The sequence below is a fragment of the Seriola aureovittata genome, chromosome 6 (assembly GCF_021018895.1).
Source record: "Seriola aureovittata isolate HTS-2021-v1 ecotype China chromosome 6, ASM2101889v1, whole genome shotgun sequence".
NCBI lineage: Eukaryota > Metazoa > Chordata > Actinopteri > Carangiformes > Carangidae > Seriola > Seriola aureovittata.
Genome location: NC_079369.1, coordinates 4313276 through 4339847, shown reverse-complemented (window position 1 = coordinate 4339847; position 26572 = coordinate 4313276). Strand labels below are relative to the sequence as shown.

Below are 26572 nucleotides of genomic sequence, written 5' to 3'. Positions count from 1 at the left end.
AAATGGTGTCTGTCATTTTTCAGTAAAGGATTTTTTTTGTTGAAAGTAGGCATTCAGAAATTCCAACCTAAGAACTTGCATCCACAAATAAATCCAATTTTATTCATCAACAACATAAAAAATACTGTTAAAAAAAAATACATTCGTATAGGCAGCAAGAAAAACACCAGTATGACACAATCCTTTAATTTTAATGCACTTTAAAGTGTCATCTTTCTACAATACAGTATTGTTTTGACAAGGTGTCACGTGTACTTATATAAGATATACCCTTCGTTTTTTGCATGTCCCCCTGCTGTTGTCCATATTAGCTAACAGTCTCTTGAAGAAACTAAAGGATTTTATAAGGGCAACACTACAATACAGCATAAGGCTACTAGCCTAAACTTAAGTGAGGTCTTCAGTTTTGGTTTACATTCAGTTATTCAATGGTTTTTATGTGGCACTGAAAGAAAATGTGCTGTAAGGACATTTTGGAAAATATGCTTATTTGCTTTCTTACTAAGAGTTAGATGAAAAGATTGGTACCACTCCCATGTTTGTATGCTAAATATGAAGCTACACCTGGGCTAGCAGCCTGTTTGGTTAGCTAGCCTGGCTCCGTCCAATGTTTGTAAAAGAAAAAAAAAAAAAATCTGTCAAGCAGCACCTGAAAACTCATCAATTAAGAGACACCAGGAACTCAACGCACCAGGCCAAAAATAGTCCAGCATGCAACTCCCCATAAAACACTGGTCTCCAACATGTGGTTGTGAGCTACCAGTAGCTCATGGATGCATATCATGCAATACAACTTTCCCCAGTAGAAATCTACTCCAAATGCAACTAATTCAAATACACAGACACACCCACCCCCTTCAACACAGAATAATTATTTGTCAGTTGTCAGATGAGTTACACTGTCAAGTTTGTTTGATATGCCGTAGGCGACATACAGCAGGGATAAGCTCTTCCAGATAACAGAACAGATATAAACTAAACTTTTCCAAGAAACAGGAAATATGTTGCCATGGATTAAGTGAGTTACGCTGTGGGCTTCAACTTGACCTCTGTGTTTTGTTTTTAACCCATGTTTGTTTACATTTCAGGAAATGAAGTGTACTGAATTAGCTACTTTAAGTTCCTGTTTGTTCCTTTGGATGCACCGACAACTAACACTGGATCACCGACTCAGGAGCTTCTTTTTTCTCTGATTTCTAAGCAGTTATGGACATTTTTGTGCAGTGGTGTTATCATGTCTGTGTGCTCAGGTTTGACTGAATCATGACTCAGATTGTTGACGCAAAAATTGACACTGATGTGATGTCTTGAGTTTCGGATGTTTTTGGTACAAATTGTGAGATTTGGATATTGATATTTGTGAAATGATGTTTTGGAGATCACTGTGAGTGTTTTGATACGATATGTCAATAAATGTGACCAGTAATATCAGACATGAGGAGCTCTCAGCCCCTTTTATTTTCTCAAAGTAGCTCTCAGAGTAAAAAAAAGGTTGGAGACCCCTGGCAGAAAAACCACAACCTCTCATTTTTATATTTTGGTTCTCATATAGATTAAACAAACAATCTTCGACATGTTAATTAGTAAGTTTCAGATGTGTTAGTAGGTGTATTTTTCATATTTGGACAGAACCAGCCGAGCTGTTTCCTCCTGCTTCTGGTCTTTGTGCTAAGCTAATCACCCACTGGTTGTGACTTAATGTTTAATCTACAGATATAAGTCTTTTGATCTAAAGTGTATTAAGTATTTCCCAAAATGCCTAATTATTCCTTTTTAGAAGGACTCATGGCTGCATAAAATGTCAAAACTTAATAACAACAGAACAAACACCCCTGTAGAGCCACACTCTATGTGACAATATACAAACAAGAAAGTTTCCCCTCCCTCAAGGAAACTGGAAAAACAACAGTTTTTTTGTTCTTTTTTAACACTAGTGTAATACTTAAATATGGTAATGAGTTAATACAAAACAAAGTCTCTGAATTGGTAGACAGAACAAACAGCAGGCACTGTGGCTACAATAAGGCATCTCACTCAGCCTTCATTTGGTCCCTGACATCTGAAGGCAGAGTTTCAAACAGTGTGTCTTCCACTATAAGGCCACTGCGCTTCAAAGCACGACAGCAACCAAGCTCTTGTGGCAGGAGCTCAAAGTGATTGCCTTTGAGCTCCAAATGTGTCAGTAGAGCTAGGTAGGAGATTTTTGGCGAGAGTATGGACAGCGAGTTCTTGCCAAGCTTTAGTGTTTTGAGCTTTTTGCAAAAGAAGAGCTCATCTGGTAGGTTTTCGATTTTGTTACACGTGACAGAGAAATACTGTAGGCTCTGAAGGACTCCAACTTCTGGAGGGATGAATCGGATGTCATTGTTGGACAGGTCCAGGTACCGCAGCTTGTTGCACAAGAACAGGTGCGAAGGCAATATCTCGATCTTGTTGTTGCTGAAGTAGAGGCGCTCAAGGCTGCCGAGCTTTTTGATATGCTCTGGGATGTACATGATGCCATTGTGCCAAAGTTTAAGGCAAATGAGTTTTCTGAGATGCTGGAAGCTGATGATCTCCTCTATTGAGCGAATGTTATTCTCTTTCAGATCAAGCTCTTGCAGATTTGTCAGGCTGAAGACTGCATGCGGGATGCGTTCCAGATCACAGCGCACTAGCTCCAGCTCAGTCAGATTGGCCATCTTTTTCAGGTTGTTGAGCATTACTAGTTTAGAGCCATCATTGTGTAAGTACAGCCGCTGCAGGTGGCTGGAAACATCCACTATCGACTGGGGTATCTTGGTCAAATTACTTTTAAGGGAGAGAGTTTTCAAACACTTCATCTCCCGCAGCGACTCGAGAACTATGTTCTTAGAGGCATCGGGGCTGAGTGATCCGGTGAGATAGAGCTCCTCCAAGTTGCGCAGGCCGTACATCCAGTGCGGAAGTTCCCTGATATCATCAAACTTCACGCGAAGCACTTTCAGGTTTTCTTTGAGGAAGGAGGTAGCTGTTGTGTGCAACTTTAAAGAGCATTGGTAAAGAGACAGCTCCTGAAGGTCCTCCAGCTGAGAAATAGAGGCAGGGATGGTGACATTGTTGATGATTTCAAGCTTGAGCGACTGCAGCTCCGTCAACTCAAAGACAGTGTCAGGTAACCCAGGGAGCATGAACAGTTGAAGTTCAAGTCTGTTGTTGGCATTAGTCTGGAGTCTCTGACGCAATTTCTCAGCAGTCCAATTGTGGTTGAGGTTGAGCTGCTTCAGTTTGTTCTCGCTGACCTCAGATAAAAAAACTGCAAATCTTTTAGAATACAGCGGGTCATACTGATCAATCATATGCAGCATGAAAGCAAAGTCATTCTTCACATCGGGGATGTCATTGATGCCTGTTTCCTGTCGCACATACTCAAAGGAGTATTCCTTCAGTGAGCGGTAAAACAGCCAGTAGGAGGTGTAGAGGCTTGTCAATCCGTAGACAGCCACTAAACACAGGTAACAGTAAGAAAGCTTAGAAAAAAGATGAGCCATAGTGTGATTACATTCAAACTCTTTATAGCCCGTCATGTCCTGGATCTCCACTTCGCAACGTACTCTGTTCCTTACTTTATTCACTAGAGAACTATTATAGACAATGATTAAGAGGAATTTGAACACCTTGAACACTGTCTGCCGAACATACATAAGGTAGAGGATGTCTCCTTCTTCCACGTGCAAACGGAACTTCTTAACCTTTTCAAAAAGAGCTTTAGCTTGCTCACCCTCTTTTTTATCAAGAACACTTGCAGATGGCTTTTCAACTACAATCTTTTCTGGGATAGACCGGAGGGACTGTGTCTTCTCCAAACTAGCTTCTCCGGGCACCACAGCGATGTTGGACCTAAAAGTACCAGTCTTTTTACTGTCTTTTTCTTCAGGATTCTCTCCGGACACCTCTGACAGAGCTCGTGTGGTCCAAGGAGAGTCAAAGCACTTGCCAAGCATGGAGATAAAATGCTCTATTTTAGAGCTCGAGCCAGGGAATTTGAACCAGAAGTTACTACACACCATGAAAACCAAGGTGTGTATGAGAACCAGATAGGGGAAATACTTGGCATACCAATGTAGAGCCTTCTCATAACACATTTGATTGATGAAACTGTACTGCTGAAGATCCAGATCAGTTTTCAGGCCTTTCATTTCGCTGGTCACAGCCGATATATTGGATTGCAGGTGTAACGTCCTCTGTTCCACTTCACTTGTGTTCTCTGAAGGCGATGACATTCTCTGAGGAAGGCATATGATCTTGTCTTGCATTACCTAAAACGAAATGTAAAAAGAACAAAAAAAATGTTAAAATTACTTAAAATATATATTCAGACACTGTGAGACAACAATCTGCATGTATTAAAGATCCCATATTTTACACTTTAGATATGTTTTATTTAAAGTCTTGATATCCATAAGAAGATATATTTGTGGTTTAAGTTCCAAAAACCATCTCAATGTTTTTTTATATCTTCTGTCTCAGGCTTCTGCCTGGAGCTCAAGCAACAACAGGTCGGTGAGCAGTGTCATTATTAAAGTGACATGTATAAAACTTTTGAAGGAACACCTATAACTGCAAATACTGACATCATCCCAAAGATTATGGGCTGAGCGGGAATGTGCAGATGGGGCCAGCAGGAGAAACACCAATGCACATAAACAAACCCAGAAGCTAGAAAACTTTTCTGGCTCATGCATCCAGTGAGAAATTCTAATATGAGTGAACGGAACCTAATTTGGAGTCCAGTATCCAATACTTATAGTAGGCTACGTCTATGATATACTGAACATGCCCTTAAGTAACCGGGTTGCTCTCATTGACCAGAAAGTTGATTTCCTTGAAAACCTGAAACCTTCCTCGTGGTGTTATAACCTGCACTGCAGTGTTTTGGTGTCTGATAAGTTTTCACTTGTATTGATCTGTTACTCAAACTTTAAGTCAGAACTGTTTTCGCTCTGAAGGCCCACTTAGACAAACCTGATTTATATGGGGATTTTTCCTGGAGAAAGATGATTTATGCGCCCTGTATACATGTAATTGGTTTTATAAACAGCACATGGCAGTGACTACAGGCATGGAAAGAACGGCTGTGACAGCAGAGAAGTGGTATGAACGTTAATTGCATTTAAAACATATATTATTAAAGGACATTTGATTATTTGTTCAATTCAGTTGGACAGTAAGGGCACGTGGAGAAGAGGCCAGGCTCTGTAGTGAGAGCACTACCCGGCCTGTCCTCTCCTGACTGCAAATAAAAAGAAAAAAAAAATCAAGAAGGAGCATATTGCATCACCGCAGCGTGTAAAATAAGTAAGAATCGCTTCAAGTATTGGGGCTTGGAGAGAAATCTGTTTACTGAACTGAGTCAAAGAGTTACTGTGTGGTTTGGTAACAACACCGGCGGAGCACTAAATACAACCTGAGGCATCCCAGACCACACTCAGACCACAGCACAGCAGGTTCAGCAGAAGCCCACAGGCCATCTAAACTCAAAGTACTTCACCTAACCCCTAACACACACACTCAAATTATCAAAGCATTCAGGGACTTCTTACCTCTGCCAAGAATGTTGTGTTTTCACCCTTGTCTTGCTTGTTTGTTGGTTTGTTTGGTTGTCAGCAGGATTACACAAAAAGCCCAAATTACACTTTGGTGCGAATCCGGTCATAAGGGCGGATCCAGGAACTTTCTTATCACTTTCCTTAACATTGTTAGACTTTTGACAGTTTCTCAGGAAATAATGTTGGATCTTGAAGTAAAAGAATCAGGCATGTTTATTTTTAGTGTTTAGATCTATGACTTTGTGCAGTTCGGCACAGATCTACAGTATAAAATAATCTGGATCTGACAGACGTGTGCAGGATTGTTTGAGCTCTACTTAATACCATTCTGGTTTGCATAATGTTTCACAACATTGCTGTACCAGCATGACCTTTAATGACCCATGGTCAATCTAAATGCAACACTGCCACCTGGTGAAACCTGTACAACCTGGATCATGTGCTTGAGCATCACTTGAGCATACACCACAGCACACCACTGTATATATTATACTGCATATTAAGGCATTTTTACAAAAAAATTTTGTAGACTGTAGATGACCCTGATGTGTTTCTTTGTAAACCCTCAACCCTTTCTTTGTTTCATGTGTTTTGACTGAGAGAACTGTGCAAGAATTCCTGTGTTCTTTCAAATAAAGTCACTAGGAAGATGAAGTTGCTGAATGTATAGACCAATTTACAGTAACCACATTATTACAATGCATATGAGCCAGTCTCTGATTATGTGTGTAACCTGATCCCTCCAAGGAACCTGGTTCTCACAGTATATGTAAATGTGCTGAATATTGGCCACACGTTGGTAAACAACAAATGCCTTTGATGTTTATTTGTAACGTAAATCATGAACAGCAGCTATTTGACTCCGCAATGCTAATAACAGGAAGTCGGCACTTTAATTTAGTAGCAGCCTGAGGGGCAGATATGTTGTGCTCTCTGTTTAGCTGCTGAACAAGGTAGGTAACATGATCTGAAACTACTGCAGTATGTAAATGTGCACAAAGGACATTGGTGATGAGTACAGAATAACATTATAACTGCAGTAAGGGAATGTAGTTGTGCTGCGGCACATCACAGATTCAAATGCAAAGTCAGGTCAGCTGAAATCTCTGAAGAGCTGATCTGCAGAATTTTACAAACAACATCTCTCTCTCTCTCTCTCTCTCTCTCTCTCTCTCTCTCTCTCTCTAACTCTAAGTGCAGAGATTATTGTTTCAGGCCATGAAGTAGTAGTTGACAACGCTCTGACTTATAAAGTAAACCTGGCTACAAAATTAATTGCTGACCCCATTTACACACATCACATAAAGTCCAAACATTGGTATAGTGAGACTGGGAAACAATGGCTGCTCCCACACTCTATCCACTAAATATCCTGTTAACAGTTTTTTCAAAAATGTTTTGATATAAGTTCCAGGATTTACTCAGCCACACGGCCAGAAAGCATTCCCGTTGCACACAGAGGCACAAGTCAAGCTCCCGGCCACAGGAGCTTGGAATCTAGTGTTTACTAAAAGGGGCTTGGGTGGGTAAATGTTTCCACTGCTACACTCCTGATGGCCTGAATGCTTCCTTTGCTGCTTACAGTCCGGGTTGTAAAAGCAGGGACTCAGTGGTTTTGAGCCGGAGCCAATGCAGAAGGCAGAGCAGTAATGTTCCATCATAGATCCTGCTCTAGTAGTTTCAATTAGTCTAGGTTTAATGAAAAGAAATTGTAGTGCAGCTCCTTTTTTTTAATCTCATAAACATGCTGCAGTTCAAACTCATGTTACATTAGCGTGCATGAGCTGCAGTACACTTCTCCTTTACTAACAAAGACATGTTTATGGTTCTGAAGGGGAAACACGCAGCACGAGCCGTTCCAAAAACAACACGCGACTGTAGTGCACGGGCTCAAATTAGGGTTAGCACTCTTTCGACCTTGTAAAGTGATGTTCACAAATAATCCCAAAGTGTGTTGTCGTAGATCAACCTTTGTAAACGTGTAGAATAAATCTGCACGAGAAGTTTGTGCATGTGCAGAAAACGTCCGTAGTTGTAGAAAAGATTTATCAGTAGATGAATGAAATGTGCAAACAAATGATATCAGTGGTGATGTCAAGTCAAGTCAATTTTTATTTGTAAAGCGCCAATTCACAACATACGTTATCTCAAGGCACGTCACACAAAGACACTGTGAACAAAGAAGTTATTTTGTTCACATCTGTGGTTTTTTTAGATTTTGAAGATGGACGACGAGGTGGACTCTTCTGTGGTCCAGGTGGGTTTAATTATATTTGATGATTTATTGTGCTGTGTATCTATGAAAAACAACCCCGGCCGTGGAAGAGCCAGTGCTTGTTGTCCATCTAAAAAATCTACCACATCTTTCAGGTAAACACCTGCCCTCAGATCGGGCTCCGCTTTCTGATCGGAGAGTCAATAACCCAGTCAGATTCAGGTGTAACGACAGAGTCGGAATTCACACTTGTAATTACAGCGTCACACACAGCTGAGATTTACATGCAGTTTTCTACTTCGTATCTGTACACAGACGTTCACAAAATACCAGTCTTCCCCAGTCTTTTTCAGTTACCTCACCACTGATATCATTTCACAGATTTTATTCAGTCTCATTTTCTTTTCACAAATACGAATCTTTTCAACAAATTTTCAACTTCTCATGCAGACTTATTTTACAGGTTTTACAAAGGCTGATGTACATCTACAAATTTTGGAATTATTTGTGAACATCACTTTACAAGCCCAGAGTCTTATTGACCCTACTTTGAGCCTGTAGTAGATCCTGTTCTCTCAAGTAGAGACATCACGGTGTTACTGACCTGAAGAGTGCATCCAAACACACCGATCATGAGCATGATTACAGACAGGTAGTCGGTGAACACATCCCACCATGGCTTCAGGACCCTGAACGCTGGCTGCTGTTCAGAGAACTGCCGGAATTCCATCACAGGAATCATGATGCCTGTGACAGAAACAAAACAAAGCAAAATTAGCCCACATGACCTTCAGTCAGTACAATGGGTAAATGATTTGGCCATGGAGGGTTGAAATATTACATTATTCATCTCAGTATAAAGGATATTCCGGTTTATAACAACTCAGAACAGTCGAGCGTTTGAACGTTCCCGCTGAGGTTGAATTGTATTCACTTGGGCAAAACCCTCCATTTGTCACCAATTGCCATCGACAGGTCACATTTTCAGCTTGTCCAATACTTTGGTTTGAGCCCAAATATCTGCACAAACGAATCACATGCCAGTCAACCGTTCAATCAATCAAACGTTCAGAGGAGGTTGGGGCGGATGATGGATTGACAATTCACACAGGAAACCACCGTTCATATTCCTGTGTGAAAGCATCCTATATCCATGACCAAGCCACAACCAACAGCCAAGTGTTTATTATTGTCTCTATGACAACAAAGGTCCTCTAACCTTAAGTAAGTACTTATTTTAACACAAACCACGATCGTGTCCTCGACCCAATTGAGTAGTTTTTGTCCCTAAACCGAAACAAACCTTGACCGTTCCACCACCATACCATGACAACAAAGCTCCAGTATGTCTGCAGGTTGTATTATTGTTACCATGACGACAGAGGGTCCGGTACACCTGTCACTATGGGTTGTATCCGAGGGTAGGGACAAACGACCTAAATGGTGGTTTAGGTTCGGGGACTACACCACAAATAATGACATTCCCATGAGCCTCAGCGTAAACTATGGTGAACATAATACCTGCTAAACATCTACATGTTGGCAGTGTGACTGTGAAAAAGAAAACTCTTTAACTTTTTCATTTTGTTCCCTTTGATATCAGCCCAGTGGAAAACAGAGCCCAGTAAAATACAGAGTGTTTCCTCCCTCTCTAGCGGAGCTTCAACATTATCCACATTAGAAATGTAATCATTTAAAAGCCAGTGCCCACGTAAGACTAAATAAACTGACTCATTCTGTAAAGCTTGCGACAAGTGTTTGGACATTCACGTCATAGTTCAAGACGCGTATTTGTAAAACGGCTTCACACCTGGTGATTAATGAACACGACCGCTGACGAAAACCAGATCTCAGCCCTCTGGTGGTTTACACACAGCAAGCTCCTGAAGCAATTCATCTCTTAAAAGACCATTATTAAAAACCTGCCTTTGTTAACAGCAGCAGCATGAAATAGTGGTGTGCTCCTGATGCTGCTATCTGCTCGCATTGCGTGTGGTCACCTTCTATAAAATGCACACTACAGCTGCAAGTGTCCTGTTTCCAATACCAGTCTGGCAGTCGATCAGCTGCAGTGTCATTTAAATGAAAAGGCCTCGGTGATGAAAATTCTGTTTAAACACTGGTGAGTTTTGTATTAAAACACACAAGAAAAACAGTCTGTGTGTCTAAAAGTCTAAGCAGGTGTACTGAATAGTCTACAAGGTGCGAGACTGTAACAGTGCCAAAGAGACAGGTGCTGGCAATAGCTGAAAACATCTACACTAAAACTTTGGTCCTTTATTAATGAGTTTAGCTGTAAGGTATTTTTGCATTGTTTACTGAAAGCCTAGGGGCTTTTAGAAAGATCTTATTTTTGATAGTTCAATTCAGTTTTTTTCACACAGAACCGTCTTGATTGATTCTCCCATCTCAGTGTCATAGCATCATGAAGGACGGAGGGCAGCCATTCAGGAGATGTTTACACTGATCTGTTGACTTTAAAGGGTCAGTTCAGCCAAACTATAAAACACATTTTTTATCTCTAAGCTCTTGTTGTATTTAGCTGTGCAGATACAACTATCCGTCTCAGTGGAATTTTGTTTATTAAAATGAAGAAATACAACGTTCATCATCTGTATTTGGAAACAATGGTGTGCGGGATCGTTCTCAGAGTTCGCTGTGAAGAAGTGTTTGAACTTGAACTGAGTATTTTCTACTTTTGTCCTACTTCATATTTCTACCCCACAAGATTTCAGAGTGTAAAATGGAGATTTGAATCTATTAAATTTATTTGACAGCTTTAGTCTCCAGTTCCTTTGAAGATTAGGATTTTACATGCTGAACATAAACTCGACGTATGTCAGGGGTTCCCAAACATCATCGTTTTTCTATCAACCGGACCAACTGCCCTCACACAGATTTCATGTAGTGCTGAACAGTGAAAGGCCTGACTGAGGACCGAGTGATAACTTTGTTCAGAATCTGTATATTTTTGTTTGGGGCAAGGCAGGGAGAGATGAGGGAAATTGCAGCATGGACTGTGCCAAGATCACAGTAATTAGCACCATAATAGGGTTGGGAACCTCTTGCAGATAAAATCGGTAGATGAGAAAATTCACTTCAACCAGCTGCAACATTAAAATGCGTTAATACATCAGTAATACAAATCCTGCATTATAACGTACTGTTTTCTGACACTCTGAAAGCAGCTATTGGCATAATGTGTACTTTCTACTTTTGATATTTGAGTTTGAGTATTTAAGTACATTTTGATGTGCGACTTCTACTGTTCTTGAATATTATTAAATTATGGTTTATTAACTTTTACTAGTGTTGATTTGAAGGGTAGGGAAAAGTTCTTTTGAGAGGTAATTTTTCAGGGCTGTGGCCTCGCCAAAAACAAACTCCCTCATCTTATTATCGTATTAAAGGGGTACTCCAGCAATTTAATGTTGAACTTCTATGGGGCGTCCTGGTAGCTCACCTGGCAGAGTGTGAGTGGAGTCCTAACTGGGACCATTGCGTCATGTCATCCCCCTCTCTCTCTCTCTCTCTCTCTCTCTCTCTCTGCCTTTCCTGCCTCTGTCTACAGTTTCTGTCAAAAAAAAAGCACTTCCCTAAAGAGGAGAACTCACAAGAACCAGATTACATAGAATAATAAAGAATCAAAAGGGTCAAAATATCCCGACTTTTATCAGTGCTCCAAAAACACTGGATCTTGCTTTTCACATAACGCAACTCTGTGGCGTTTTAAATGAGATCCTTCCTGCCTCCCAAACACCCACTTCTTTCGAACCACACACCTCCAGTTCATAAAGCAGGATTTCTGTTACAAGTCTCAAGCTGAAAGCTGAGTTAACTCTGAGGCCCCTTTAAGGTTAAGGTAAAAAAATAAACAAATAAATAAAAAATTAGTGAACTTTGCCTAATAAGATCAAAGCTATTTACATGGCTTGATATCGAAAGTGACGAGTGAGAAAATTAGTTAGTTGGTTTGTTTTTTTGTAATTTGGCTGTCACAATAATGGGATTCATGACAAAACTAAATAAATAGCTGAGAGAAAAGGGGAGTAAAGAGGCTTTTGGGTCAGTATCTGAAGCCCACAGTTAGTAATAGCTACTTAGGAAAAATCCTGTCTTCCACTGGATGAGTCAGCCATTGAGTTGGGCTGACCAGGCCATATCCTTGTCCCTTCCTGACAGGAAATTTGCCTGAATCCCAGATATCCAAAAACAGACATGTTTGGAACACACCCAGCCCCAGGAACACAAAAAGTCCTGTCTCGTTAAGGATATGGAAAAAAACCACCCGCATTGCAGAAGAAGAAGAAAAAAAGAAAAAAAAAAAAGGCACACTTTAGTAGACTTTACATTGAATATATAGACGCTCCAGTAAAAGTGCTAACACAGTCACAACAGCTGTGATTCATCCTGTGATCGGCACAAAGCATCAATAAGTCATCCGGTTGAGTTCGACCTTAACAACTGGGGGTAGCCTGAATGTAGGGGTGCACTGCTGCGACTGAGAGTTGATCGCTTCGGACGCGGATTTCAGCCTCGTGGACACAAACTAATACATATTCACTATAATATAAACGGCACGAGGTTAACGGTAATCCTGAGTGTAAACTAGTTTGGTGAGACGCTCCGCCGACTGCGTTTTACGCTATTGTTCTCTGTATCGTAACATGTTCTCTGTTGTGTCAAGATCATTCCGATGTTTGTGATTTACCTTTCTTTTAGATGAGAGCTGGACGTGAGGATCTGAGCGGTACGGCTTCTCATGCGATGAGGTTTCGGATCATGATGTGCGCCGTCCCCCTTCTGCTCCAGTCCGCCAACCTTCCCGGATCCTCGGACAGAGCATGCAGGCATGAAGCTGCTGTCAGCCTCAGGGGCGTGGACTCCTGAAGGAGCCCAGACACACACTTTAGGTACTATTTCTCATTTGCCTCTTCAGCCTGGTGAACCGAAGAATCAGGGAAAAGTTCAAGTTAGTGAAGGTTAGTGTATACCATACAGTGGTGGAAGAAATACTCAGTTACTAGTAGTACTAGTACAACAATATCTACATATGTAAAAGTATTGTGATATTCATATATTGTGGTGTTCTAAGAGAATCAAAAATAGAAGTAATTGATCCAGTTAACATATTATTATACATGATATTATTAGATTATACCACCAGTGATGGAAAGTAACTTAGTACATTTACTCAAGTAATCCACAACTATTTAGAAGGAAATACTGCACTTTTCACTCCACATTGTTGACTGAATAACTTTACTTAGCATTAAAATAAAAATATATATATAATCAACAATATGATGTATTAGTAAAGGTTAAGATCAAATTAAACTTGATGTACACATTAATATGTTAATGATTATAATCAAATACAATAATATATGTTAATCTGAAATGGGACATTCAACAAAATGAATACTTTTAATTTTGGCAGCATATTTGATTTTACTTCATTAAAATTTTGAGTACAGGACTTTTCGTTATAGTTCTACCCTGCCTTATTGATATTTTTCACTCCTCAGAAAAGCTTAAAAGCCCTCCTGCAGAGGGAGCAGCAATATTTAAGTGTTTCTTCCACCAGTGATTGTTACTAATGCATGCTGGTAGAAGAGCTTAAACTAAGCAGTATTTTACGTTGCAGCTGGTTGAGGTGGAGCTCATTTTAATTTATATACTATTATGTACGACTGGAAATACTGATGTAAAGCACAGATACAGTAACTCAAACTTGCATTTAATTACAGTCGGCCACTTGTGTACTGCTTCTGTAGCTATAGCTGGGCCATCAGGGAGGTCATGAGATGATTATTGGGGGAAGGACAGAAGTAAAAACAAATTAGGATTCTGAAATTCATTTTCAGGCTTTTCTTTAGTCTTTGCCTTTTAATGGCTCCTCCACTTTCCCCCAGCTGCTCCCTCTGCAGGAGGGCTTTTAAGCTTTTCTGAGCACTGTCTGCTTTTACAGCTGTTTGGCACAATCACACTATAATGACTTAACAGCTAGTACAAACACTGCCATTTGAAGGTTTCATCTACATGCTGCTACACAGAAAGAAAGTGTAGAGTTACTGTATTGTATTTCTGATGTAAAATGTTTAAATGGAATAGGAAAATTGTTCTTTCCTTCCTTCTTTATCCTTCTATTAGGAGAGAGGGTGAACAGTGAATTCAGTACACACTTGCAAAATATTGCAATATGCATATGTATGCTTCAGTTGGAGGCATACACCCAGGTGTCAGTTTATTAGTTATAATTAGCACATAACTAGTGCAGTCTAATAAAACAGCTCTGCAGTAATTCTACCGTCATGAAAATGTAAACTTTCACAGAGGTCTTGATTAAGCTTCATGTTCATGTTATAGCTGCAGTTGGTTCTGTCGAATGGATGAGTTTATATCAGCGATATGTTTTGATTGCATATTTCTCACACTTGAACCTATAGCAACCATTGTTTTGCACTTGTTTCCCTTTTAACACAGAAGTTAGATGGAGATGTTAAAGTGAAAAGCCTCCATTGACAGCATTTATTTACACTTTGAGAAAACAAACGACAAACAAATAAGAATTGACGTATTGCAATTTTTTTGTTCATTGTTAATATGTCGGCTAAGCTAACGTTAACTACGAAATCAGCACACAGCAAACATTCATGTTGCAGACTGAAGGAATGAAAGCAGGGTGCTGGATTTTAAACACTGTGATGCTGATGAAACTTATGCATTGTAAAAAAAAAAAAACACGTCATACCCACCCAACCTGTAAAGAGATTTACAGAGATTTCCATTTACTTTTTACATCACTTTACAGTCACTGGAACAGTCAACTCATCTCTTACAGTTGGTAATAGTAAGGAATATGTCATAATGCACAATATATACTAAATAAGTGAAAGGTTACAAGATCCATATGAAATCTGGTTTCCATATCACTTCAGTGATTCAGCAACAACAAAAATTCAGTTCAATTTATTTGCAGTATGAAATTTGTGTTGAATAACGCTCTTCCTCAAACAATCAAGGTTTAAATTCTATTCAATTCATTGGTTAAACCCATGCTTTTACCATACAAGTGAGTCATCTTCCTCATCAATTCGGATCTCTGATAAACTCTAAACCCCCGACGCTGAAACTCTGGTACCGGGTAGTTGATTTCTTGCAAAACAAGATGTAAGACGACGAGGGTTCCTGGAGACCGGCGTGATGAATTTTACTTACTGACCGCGGACTGCACAATGAGCCAGGGGTGCTTCACTGACGCCATTGTGGTTTTGGTCGTCTGTATTTAAATCCGAAATGGCGCCAACACCGCCCAATCACTGCAAGAGGGCAATGTATATATAGCGTAGCTCGTGCTCTTGTTTGGTTTCTTCCATTCCCTTCCCTTCCCTTCCTCCTCAAATGTCTGTTACAGGTCCTCATTTGTTTGTTTGTTTCCCGCCATGGTTGTATTATTTCAACCCAAAATGTCTTATAATAGGCCTACATCCACATGTTCCCCACATCGATGGTTCCGCAGTTTATTTTTCTAATGCTGTTATTGATGTAACTCGACTGACACTGGGCTGAGAAATCCAGTGTTGTGACGACTTTCACCGCTTTGTCTCATGGACACACAGGAAAGGAAAGAGTGGACCTGCATACTGTACATGAAGTCCAGCTGGCAGTGACACAAAAACCATGAAGGAAGGTTCAAAGTTCATAGGCTGCAGCGGGAAATGAAGGTTATAGTCCAACAGCAGCTGTGCACAAAGTTAAAGACACTAATAAATAATAACATTCATGAACATACAGTTCATTCATTTGAAATCAATTTTGACTAAATAAAAGGATTCAATGTCTCATGTTATTCCCATGACCAAGGGCAGTTAAGTCTGTTTTATCTGTCTTGAAGCCAGAAATCACTGAATCCTCAAATCCTACAACACAAGGGCAATGACTTTGTTCTGTCAACAGTTGTGTAATCCATTAAAATATCGATTAAATGTCACATGTGACAAATGAAAATGTTGAATGCACTTTTTAATTGAACCCCCCACATTAACAGCTAATGAGTGCAAATGATGAACTAATACAGTAGAAAAACAGACTCTGGAAGAAGAAACTTGCCAATGTCATATTCTAAAAAAGCCAACAGCTTGTTTTCATCAGTCAGGCTACTAAAGTTATATAGCTGAAATTACTTTGAGCCACTGGGAGAAACACATTACCTCACTAACCCCATAATCTACAGTAGCTGTGTAGTGTACCTCCTAACAGGTCTCATCCAGATTTTAAATTGGACAGAAGGTTTGAGATATGAAACAATCATTTTGGTGTAAGAAATGACACAAACATTTTATGGCCTCACAGCGTTAGAGCCCCATTCGTTGTTATAGAGCAAACTGGGATGACATTGCACATTTTAAGGTTCTCCCTTTGGTTTATAACTTTAGAGGCGAGTGTTGCATGTTCACAAATATTCACCAATCGGTTCTGGGGCACAGCAATAAGAAATGTGAATTCTGAAAAAGGGTTGGATTCTCCTTTAAATGCACAATCCATGACTATGATATAGTGTTCCACCCTCAAAGCATCTGGTGCAGAAAAATAACAGGCTAAAATTATAAATATTAAAGTCATTATATAAGCTGAAGCTCAGCTGAGGGGCAAACAGAGAATGAGCTAAGGACACAGAACAAAGAACACTCAAGGCTGTTAGCTGCCCAGTTAGCACACCTGTTCTCCTGCTGCTCATCAGCCCAGCGAAGTAAAGACAATTAAAAAGAAAATATTTCGCCAGTCTGAACTCCAAATTCATTCCCCACCTATGTAAATTCAAAAGTAGTAATATCAGACAATTTTTGCCTTTTTTATGTGGCAGTAGTGAAAATTATTCATTGACAAAATTTGGTGTGTTTCAGAATTATGGACACAGAGAACAATTAGATTCAAAATATGATGCAGGCTCAAGATGATTTTTTTCCTGCAACTATTTTTCCCAAATGATGTACAAATGGCTTGATAAAGTAAATGCATGTAAGTGCATGTAGCTGCTGTGAAAAATTCCCTGAGGGAGCATGTCCCCTGAAAATAGACTGAAGTTGGGGCTAAGGCCCAAATGTTTACCATGTGTGGCTCCGCCCCTGCTCATGATGCACGGGTAGGAAAACACTTGACAAAGTTAGGGAGTGAATTGGCCACTAGGTGTCATACTGGTCAAACCCTTTAAACCAATTAAGAATCCAATCAGAAGAGGGTGCTGTTGATGGTGCATACTTGACAGGATCCTACAACTTGATATATAGTCAGGCCCTTAAGGCACTCAGATATGACCTATCCATAGACTGCTATGCAATGACTTTGAAACGACTACAAACTGGACAGGCACAGGCAAGACAGAACTTAGGGGAAGTTATGGAAAATTCTCTCTTCAGCAGGTCTGCATGCAGTAGTTTCCTGTTTGCGCTGTTTGTACAAAACTTGAAATTATGCTTAAACATTTACCAACTTGCAAGCACTAGGAAAACATGTAATAGTGTCTATTTTGTTATTTAGTACACAATAAATATACCTTACTGCAAACATTTGCCTGTGCATAATGGAATTAACTCATAGCTACTATTGCTTTTTTTTTTTCTTCCAAATTTAACCTCAATAGCTCTACATGTTCATTCATAAACATGATGTCATTTCATTTCCAAAATGTCAGCATGGTAGCTGCAGAGCATAGTTTGAGAGCAGAATGAAAAATACTTTCCGCACACGTGTTCTATCTCATCTCATGCTGTCAGCCTGACTTGGCACATTCATGTCAACAATGCATTCAGGGCTTTCTGGTTGGAATTAGGGGGGTGGGGGGTGTTTGTCTGGGTCTGATATAGCTGGATCATTGGCCTTATAGTCACAATCAGTCAGAATAAGACGAAAATAAGAAATATGAAAAAACAAAATGAGTGGCCAGAGAGATTATCTTAGTTGTCTAAAATATAATTTCTAAAACCCCCTCAACTTTCTCGAAAGTAAGTGACGCTAACATCACTTCACAGATCGTCCATCCAAGCCGGGGCAATGCTGCCTTCAAGTTTGCTACGGAGAAACTCATCGCTTGCTGAGTAGTTTTACATAACAAGAGAAAACAATGCGTTCAGTCTTACTCAGTTCTCATGCTGGAAGTTAAGTGGCCATTTTTTGACTTTGTCTAAACAATTTCAAAGTCGACAGTTATTCTAATGCAGTGAAAGGTGGTAGAATAGAATGTGCGTCAAATAAATGTTTTAAAGTGATTGTCATCGTGAACATATTTGAAGAGGAAATTCATATAACAATACAGTCCAAGGCCAAAGACTAATTTGCCATAGCGATTTTTCAAGGTGGCTGGCTGTCATTAAAAAATGAAGCCATTCGTGTCTACTTCCCTCAGGTTGCCAATTTCCGATAACTGTAAACGCATCACCACTTTCTCCAGCCTCTGACGTCGTCTCCTCCTCCTTGACCGCTGTGCCTCACTCGAGAGCTGCAAGAGTGTAACAACAAGTAAGTTGTGGTAGCTGACCTGTTGGTGTGGCGGCTTAACTTCTATCACTACATGGTACGTGTTTGTTAAACGAGGCAGCGGTTATCAGTGTGATTCACAGCTAACGGGACGGACAGTCCGTTTAGCAGCCATAACTAAATGTTGCTAATGTTGACTAAAGCTAGCTTGTGGGTGCCAACCAGTGTTAGCTAACGTGTACATGCCAGGCAGTGTATACTTTGGCACACGGATAACTAACAGCATGCATGTTTCCTGGGGGTGTATTCCAGAAAGTGGGTTTATGGTTAACTCTGAGTTAATTTACCCTGTGGCGAGGGGAAGCTCTGTGTTTTCTGTTCCAGACACTGAGTTCACTTTAGCTCTGAGTCAGTTACCACAGTAATTTACTCTGTGGGACTAACCTGCATGCTGGCAGATTTTCTTCAACTAAGATTAAATTCCTGATTGGACATTAGTTTGTTTCCCAATACCTGTGTTTATTAATATTAGATCTTTTATGATCAATTAATCATCAGTGTGAGGATAGCCAGTGATCTCTTACAGTCAAATATAACCCTTGGTGTCTTCATCCTCAGCTCAGATTTAAATCTGATCACTGAGACTCTGGGAATCTTAGTGTGAATATTAAGTACTACATCTATTTAATAAGTGCAAAGAGAGTGTATGATTCATTGGATCATATTTTAGATGATGTGATATTTCTGAGTGAGGATGGCAGTAGTGCAGCTGCACAGTCTTCCCAAGAGCACATCCTCTCCTAACTCCTTAAACACCCATACATGCCTAACTAGCACTTCTGTGTAAATGTAAATGTAGTCTGAACCTGTTTTAACAGCATTTCAGTTACTGTATGTTAATTTACTACATGTTGAAACAGAGGCATTGAATGCTGTCGAGCAAGATTTTTAAATGTAGAATAGAGACCTGAAAATGTATACTCAGTTTTTAAATCTTGACACTGAGGCTGTTACTGGGTCAGAATATGATGTTACAATCCAGGATCTATAAATTTATGTCTAATCTGTCTCATCTTTATTTTCTTCTTCTTCTGCAGCAGAACTTTGTCCCCATCAGGTTACAGCTGAATAAATATATTTAAACATTTAATCTAACAAACAGTAGATTCCAGCACTTTACATCTATTAGTGTAGTGTGTATAGTAGGTTTTAACTTGTTGACTCTTTTGTCCAACTCGGGCTCTTTCACTGCTGCTGCCGTTTTTTAAAAGATAAATGTGCTTTAATGTCACACATAATTTTTTCTCTCCACTGGATTAAAATGGAGGTTCTGCTCTTAACCGTTCCCATGGTGAATTGTTGAATCGGAGCTCCAGTGGTGACGGCTTTTTATATTCCTCATGCACGCGCACAACTCAGGTGAAAATACTTATTGACTCAGAGTTCGTTAAAACCTGATTTCTGGAATATCTCTTTGTGGAACAGCAAGTATCTCAGCAGTTGAAAAAATTCCCCTACAGTGTTTTACTGTGTTTTCACAATAGTTTCTGTCGTTGTTATTGGCATGGCACCCCTCACATCATGTAGTTGTAGCTGTCTTATTGCACACTGGTGCCACCTGCTGTTGTAGTTTTGCAGGACTGTACAAACACACTTGTGTTTATTCACTTTGTAGTAATATTCACCTATTTCCCCATTCTTAAGTCAAATTGCTAAAAAGAAAACAGCAAAGACCTGAGATTAAGATTATTGACTAAAATTGCTGTAATGTACATCTGTACCTCTTTGATTTTGGTTAATCCTCCAATATATTGATTTATTTCTACTCAAAGTAAAGAGTTCCTACTTTATCCTTATACGTACTGTTTATGTAATTGTATTCCCCGGCATTAAGTATCCTCTTTTTATCTTATACATGTTGCTGCATTTTGAGTTTATGATCGTTTTCAATAAAGATTTTGGGAAAAAAAAACCCATAGAAATGAACTAGTGGTAAAAAAAATAAAACAGAAGAGCAGTGTATCTGAAATGCTGGACTTAGCAAATGTTTGGCATTTATCCTTTTATTAATGATTTAAGTGAATCAATTATCAGATTTATTTTTGATTAATTTTCTGTCATTTAACTAATCTATTAAGCATGAAGCTATGGAATTTGTCTCAACCATAGGTGACAATAAATACTAGTACAAGTAATTGTTCTTTTAATAGTCAGTGTTACTGTTTCTGCATTTTATCAATGTCTTTTTTAACATTTTCTACAGCTTACTCACTTTTTATATTCACCATTGTACTGCCAGAATTAATGTCATGTTTATTTGTTCAAACCGACCTAACGCATCCACCAGCATTTGTCTGTATGTACATGTTCAAACTGTGTGCCCGTGTGACAGAAGCAAACATAACATAATTTTCACTGTATTTTTCATCTTTCTTTTTTCTGTGCAGCATGAACATCGCACGGCAAGTCCTGAATTGCTCCAGGTTCAAGTGCCACTCAGTTAACATAAATTGCAAGAGAAGGTTTTGTACTTCACAGGTAAGTCCTCTTCAGAAATCTTTGAATTTAGCTACTCTGTTTTAATGTTTGTTTGTAGATAAACCAGGAGACCCTGTTTAAAAAAAAAAAAAAAAGTTCTAGATGCTTGGGTGGGCAGGTGGGATGCATTTGAAAAACTAGACCAAGTTTAAAACGTGATATATTGAAGAACTGTTGGATAATAGATCCAATTTATAAGTAACAGAGCCACCACAGTTACAAAAACACAGAGCAAAGTCGTGAAATGTTAATGTACACCACCAACCTTGTGTGCTTGATGATTATGTAATTTCTTCCTGCACAAGTACACCACTCCCTTATTCTGGGCTCTTGGCAGCTGCTGTAGTTATCATTGAAAACCGGTGGAGCATCATGTAACTGAGCACTTAATGAGATGTTCAAATAGGTGTAATGCATTTAGGTTTTGTGTTGCAGCATATAATGACATCCCGGCACACCCACTCCAAAAGAATTGAGGGACTGGACAAAAATGTCTGGTAAGTGAAAAGATATAACTTTAATCAATGTGCATGACACAGCAGGAGAGGAGTTCTGAGCACATACACTGGATCAGTTTCCCATTACGAAATTATGGAGAGCATGATCAGGTACGGTTTCCAAGCATGGAACGACAACCTGTCAGTTAGGGTTAAATCTAAACTCAGTCGTCCTGTACGGACTGTGATGAAGTTCGTACAGGGAGGAAACAACACCATTTGGTCTTTATACGAGACGTCTGTGCTTAGAGAGGCACAGAAAATAGCGAATGACCAAGCCAGCCAGATATTTCAGAGCAAGTATGGTTTTACAGTAAAGCAGCTCATTCTAGTGTTTTAGGCAGCAAGCCTTACCCAGTCTTAGGTGCTTACTATTATTATTATTATTATTATTGTTATTGTCATTATTGTTGTTAATTACAACAGTCAGATAAGTCTGTAAGGATAATCTTTTGTGTCTGAATTGCTTTTTGTCCTTTGGTCAGAAACATGAGCTGAGCTCTGTTCTGTCCAGTAATGATTCAAGTCATTGTCCATTCAGGGTGGCGTTTACTTCAGTGGCAGCAGACCCATCCATTGTTAACCTTGGCCAAGGCTACCCAGACATCCCTCCACCTTCTTATGTCACTGAGGCACTAGCAAAGGCAGCATCAGTGAACAGGATGAACCAGTACACCAGAGGCTTTGTAAGACTGATCAACTGTAATACCATAGTAGACTACGACAAACAGCAAATTCAATTTGATGCCCAGTTATAAAATTGACTACAAGTTGAATTTTATGATACAAAAAATGTGAGCTGCAATTGGTTATTGTCATCTTGTATCTAATAATGACTTTCATGTATTGTGCTCAACAACCAACTAAAACTCTGCATCTGCAGTTTGTAAGTGTTGAAATAGGAGCAGCCATATGAAATTTAAATGAACATTATGGTATTCATTGTAGTTCACTATGTACTGTATACACTGCCTTTATTTTTCTAATGTACACCCTCTGTTTATTTAAAAGGGTCATCCAACTCTGGTGAAGGCCCTCTCTCAGGTTTATGGGAAGGTTTATGGACGTCAGATCGACCCTTTCAAAGAAATCCTGGTCACAGTCGGGGGTTATGGTTCCTTATTCAGCACCATGCAAGCACTGGTGGAAGAGGGAGACGAGGTGAGGACTTTCCTCTCTCTCACTGGGTCTTACGGGACTGTTTACATTCATAAACATTCCTCCAGTATTTACATATTTACTGTGTAATGTTTCTCCCTCCAGGTCATCATAATCGAACCTTTCTTCGATTGCTATGTTCCTATGGTACGAATGGCAGGGGCCAAGCCTGTGTTGATACCGTTACGCCTTGTGAGTTTAACCTAAAGTCACTGGTGTCTGATACACATGTTCCATATTTACAGTATTTACTTTGCCTTCTGCTGTGGCCTGAGAAGCGGTTACGATCATGACACAAAATATCTCCTGCAATATTTTAGAAGTGTGGAAAGAAGACCATCACAAGTGCTGACTGGTTTCTTGACCCAGAGGAGCTTGCCAGTAAATTCAACTCCAAGACAAAGGCCATCATCATCAACACTCCCAACAATCCTATAGGGAAGGCAAGTGTACATCCCAGTCATCGGTCATTATGTTTGAGAAATGATGACTTGACATGACAGAGAAATCAAGTGCTGTCAGCGGTTTGTGTTCTCTTCCTGCAGATTTTCACCAGAGATGAGCTGCAGATGATCGCTGACCTCTGTATCAAACACGACACTCTGTGCTTCAGTGATGAGGTTTATGAGTGGCTCATCTACAGGGGCCATCAACATATCAAAATTGGTACGTTCTCAGAGCAACATACTTAAAACATACTAAAAGTATATTAGAGCCAATCGGCTTCATCCATCTCCTACACAACAGAACCTCCTCCGTTGTCTTACACAGAGCTACAGGAATGGCATCCTTTTAAACGTGCCGCCAACGAATGCTTTAGAGACCATTGTCACCAGAGAGTCGCACAGCAAAATGGATTCTTATGTCCTTAAAGAAAAAGTGGAAAAGTGGCACTGCAAGCTAGGTTCACGTTTTGCTCTAACTATTTGCTGGTACATGTGACCTAGCTCGTCTGTTTTCCTGTGTTTTACATAAGTAACCGGAGTGATTGTCTACTGGACTCTGAGGTCCTCCCAAAATGAATGTGACCTACAACTCAATACTGTGCCTTCTTCCATTTAACACACACAGTAACCTTAACTCTCTTGTTGCTTCTCTGATCCCCTGTAATTTCAAATGATTTCAGTCTGAAACAATAGTATGATTGTGGCCGTACTCTTCTCACACTGCCCCGAGGATCATTTAAAACATTTGTGTACACTAGCACCCTACTATTCAAAACACTGAATCTCGCATTTTATGGTCGTTATGTTTTGTCTTCTTTCTCTGCAGCCACTCTGCCTGGAATGTGGGATAGAACAATTACTATCAGCAGTGCAGGGAAAACATTTAGTGTTACTGGATGGAAGGTGAGATTTAAATCTGTGTATTTAAAACATTGTTTTAACAGTCAGTAATCAGTTCTTGCACACCATGGAGTTGAACTTTGTGTCTTCTAGCTTGGTTGGTCAATAGGACCGGAGCATTTGATAAAGCATCTTCAGACCGTCATGCAGAATACTCTGTACACCTGCCCGACACCTTTACAGGCAAGTCTGCAAAGCTCCCTCAAATCTGTGAGAAAAAGCAAAGCAATCAAATCCACTCTGATGTTGAAGCATGTCTGTTAATCTGCAGGAGGCTGTGGCACAAGGTTTGCTTCTGAACTATGAGCTGATGGGTCAGCCAGAGTGCTACTTCTCCTCACTGGCAGAGGAACTTGAGGTCAAGAGGGACCGCATGGCTGCCATCGTGCAGGAGGCTGGAATGACTCCTGTCATCCCAGAGGGAGGTTATTTCATGCTGGTGGATGTGACATCTCTCAGTGAGTTACTGCACATTTACACTGGTGTTGCTTGCAAACAGTGTGGACATCTACAGATTGGTGGCTCATTCTAACTGTAATATAGTTTTGTCAACAATTTTCACTTTTCATGTTGATGTTATGTGCCTCAATGAAGTGAACTTAACAGTTGATTACCAGTTAATGTGCGAGGGACGCTTGGACTCGAGGAGGGAAGAAATAACATCTCAAAGTTGTGATTGTGATGGGAGAGTTAGCAGATATGTGAAAGATCGTAGAGTGCTTTATGGAAAATACTAAAAGATTTTTCAGTTGAATCCAATGGAAACCCGAACATCTGTTTGCATCAATTTCAGAGTTAAAGATGTGTATTTTAAATGCACTCACTGCAGTAACAAACTAGCTGAAAAAATATTATAAAGTAAAAATAGTAGAGTAGAGTGCAACTGAATGATTGACATTCATTACATTTCAGTTTTTCCAGAGGGATTACTACAGGACCACACAAATAACGAAACAAAAGAAATGCATTTTTTGTAAAATGGTCTTATTTAAGTTTATATTTTAAAAGGCAAAACTCATTCAACTAAAATCAGAGTGATTAATACTGGACATACTTTTGTTCATGGATATGTCCTTAGTGTTCTACACTATTATTTTCCTTTTAAGCTAATAAAAATTGGAGAAGATGAATATCTTGATAAAATTTGAAACTTGAAACATCATAAATCCTGGTACGTAACCAGGAGGATTCATTTCTGCCCTGTGTTCGTTGTAGATCAGGACCTGTCACATATCATTGATGATGAAGCCTATGACTACAAGTTTGTCAAGTGGATGATTAAAGAAAAGGTAAATTAATTAGAGTTCATTCTATTCTATTCTAGTTTAATTTTTTATTTTTTTTAATTACTGTCGTTAATATAAAACACCTTTTCTATAGAAACTGGCAGCCATTCCTGTCACAGCCTTTGTCGGAGATGATTCCAAGAAGCAGTTTGAGAAATATATTCGCCTTTGCTTCATTAAGGTAAATACAAAACCTGCAGTTTCCTCTTTTTGGAGTGAAAAACAGAATTTTTATAACCTTTGTCTGTTGTTTTTCTGTGAACAGCAAGATAGTACTCTGGATGCAGCAGGGAACATCTTGAAAAACTGGAGTAAGATTTAATAGGGAGCAGTGTCTGAAGACCTCAGCATGATTTCAGGGAGGAGGACCATCCATGGGGTCAAACTGAGGGTTCGGGATTTGTTTACAACATTATGCACAAACTGGGAATTATTGAAATATTTAGATTAAAACCATGAATAGTAAATTGTGTGTCCCTTATTTGGAGTGTATACTGTTTTTAAGGGAGAGGATCAAAATTACGGAAAAGAATTGTTGTAATAAATCCTCTCAGGTGTGAGGTGTGTAGTTTTTATCGGGTATATCAGTAAACAACCCCTTATTAATTTCTGTTTTCACACTGTATAGATTTAGTCTGTTAATATGTTAATTGTAAGTTAATATTTGCATAGGGTTTTAAGAATAGACACAATAGACAGGATAATTTTGATTTTTTTTTTTTTTTTTTTTTACTGTTTTATGTTTTAATAATTTGCAAAAACTTCTTAAAATCTTTTGCTTTGTCATTATGGGGTATTGAGTGTAGATTGATCAGAATTGATAATGATTTTAGCATAACAAAATGCAACATAACAAAATGTGAAAAACAGAAGGGCTTTGAATACTTTCTGAATGCACTGCATTAGCTTTCCATTTGTCTTTAGGAATCCTCTGTAAATGTAACCACAAATGATGCAGATCTTTGTTGTGCCAAGAATGTATTTTGTTAAAACCAATGCAATCAATAACTGTACTGACTCAGCATGTTGTTTTCCAAATCATTCCGTAGTTTTTTCTGACACAATTTTTCATAAGTGTATGTGTGTATTGATTACATTCATACCAATGCCACAATACTGAAATGCAATTCTGAATTGCATTAGATGCTGCATACAATTTACATGTGCCACTTGTTCTTGCACTCTATATGCTTGCCTGACCAGTAAAATCAATATCACAGTAAATCTAGTACCTCCATTAAGGTTTTTACGTTAGACTATAGCTTAGTTAGCTCAGTATAGCAAAATGGTACCTAGCTGGACAATATTGCTATATAGTATTTTGATGTAAGCCTTGATAAACCAGCTTTAATCAACGTTTTAAATTGATAAACATAAAAAAAAAAAATTGGAATAGACCATAATCGAACATTTATGAAATATATATTAAAAACCAAAAGAATAAAAATTAGGTAGCGAATGTCGCATACAGTGCATCCATAAAGAAAAA

General features: G+C 39.2%; 2 protein-coding genes across 5 annotated transcripts; one reads left to right on the top strand and one right to left on the bottom strand.

Annotated features, from left to right (window-relative positions):
• Positions 1-80: 80 nt before the first annotated feature.
• Positions 81-12618, bottom strand: lrrc8c (leucine rich repeat containing 8 VRAC subunit C). The gene is made up of 3 exons (XM_056378508.1): positions 12494-12618; positions 8387-8529; positions 81-4277 (listed from the first exon to the last, which is right to left on the bottom strand). The coding sequence occupies exons 2-3, from the start codon at positions 8522-8524 to the stop codon at positions 2031-2033; spliced, it is 2385 nt and encodes a 794-aa protein (XP_056234483.1). The 5' UTR covers positions 8525-8529; positions 12494-12618; the 3' UTR covers positions 81-2030.
• A 5592-nt stretch (positions 12619-18210) lies between these two features.
• On the top strand, positions 18211-26243 carry LOC130171394 (kynurenine--oxoglutarate transaminase 3-like). Of its 4 annotated transcripts, none has more exons than XM_056379381.1 (14): positions 18211-18355; positions 20706-20796; positions 21232-21293; positions 21835-21979; positions 22305-22454; positions 22557-22643; positions 22772-22894; positions 22997-23117; positions 23724-23800; positions 23891-23980; positions 24069-24255; positions 25013-25086; positions 25178-25264; positions 25349-26243. In XM_056379381.1, exons 2-14 carry the CDS (start codon positions 20707-20709, stop codon positions 25403-25405), a joined length of 1350 nt encoding a protein of 449 aa, XP_056235356.1. In that variant the 5' UTR covers positions 18211-18355; position 20706; the 3' UTR covers positions 25406-26243. The 4 variants fall into 4 exon arrangements, with proteins under 4 accessions (XP_056235356.1, XP_056235357.1, XP_056235358.1 ...); XM_056379382.1 differs by having other exon boundaries at positions 18212-18300; XM_056379383.1 differs by lacking the exon at positions 18211-18355 and adding an exon at positions 19645-19677.
• Positions 26244-26572: the final 329 nt, after the last annotated feature.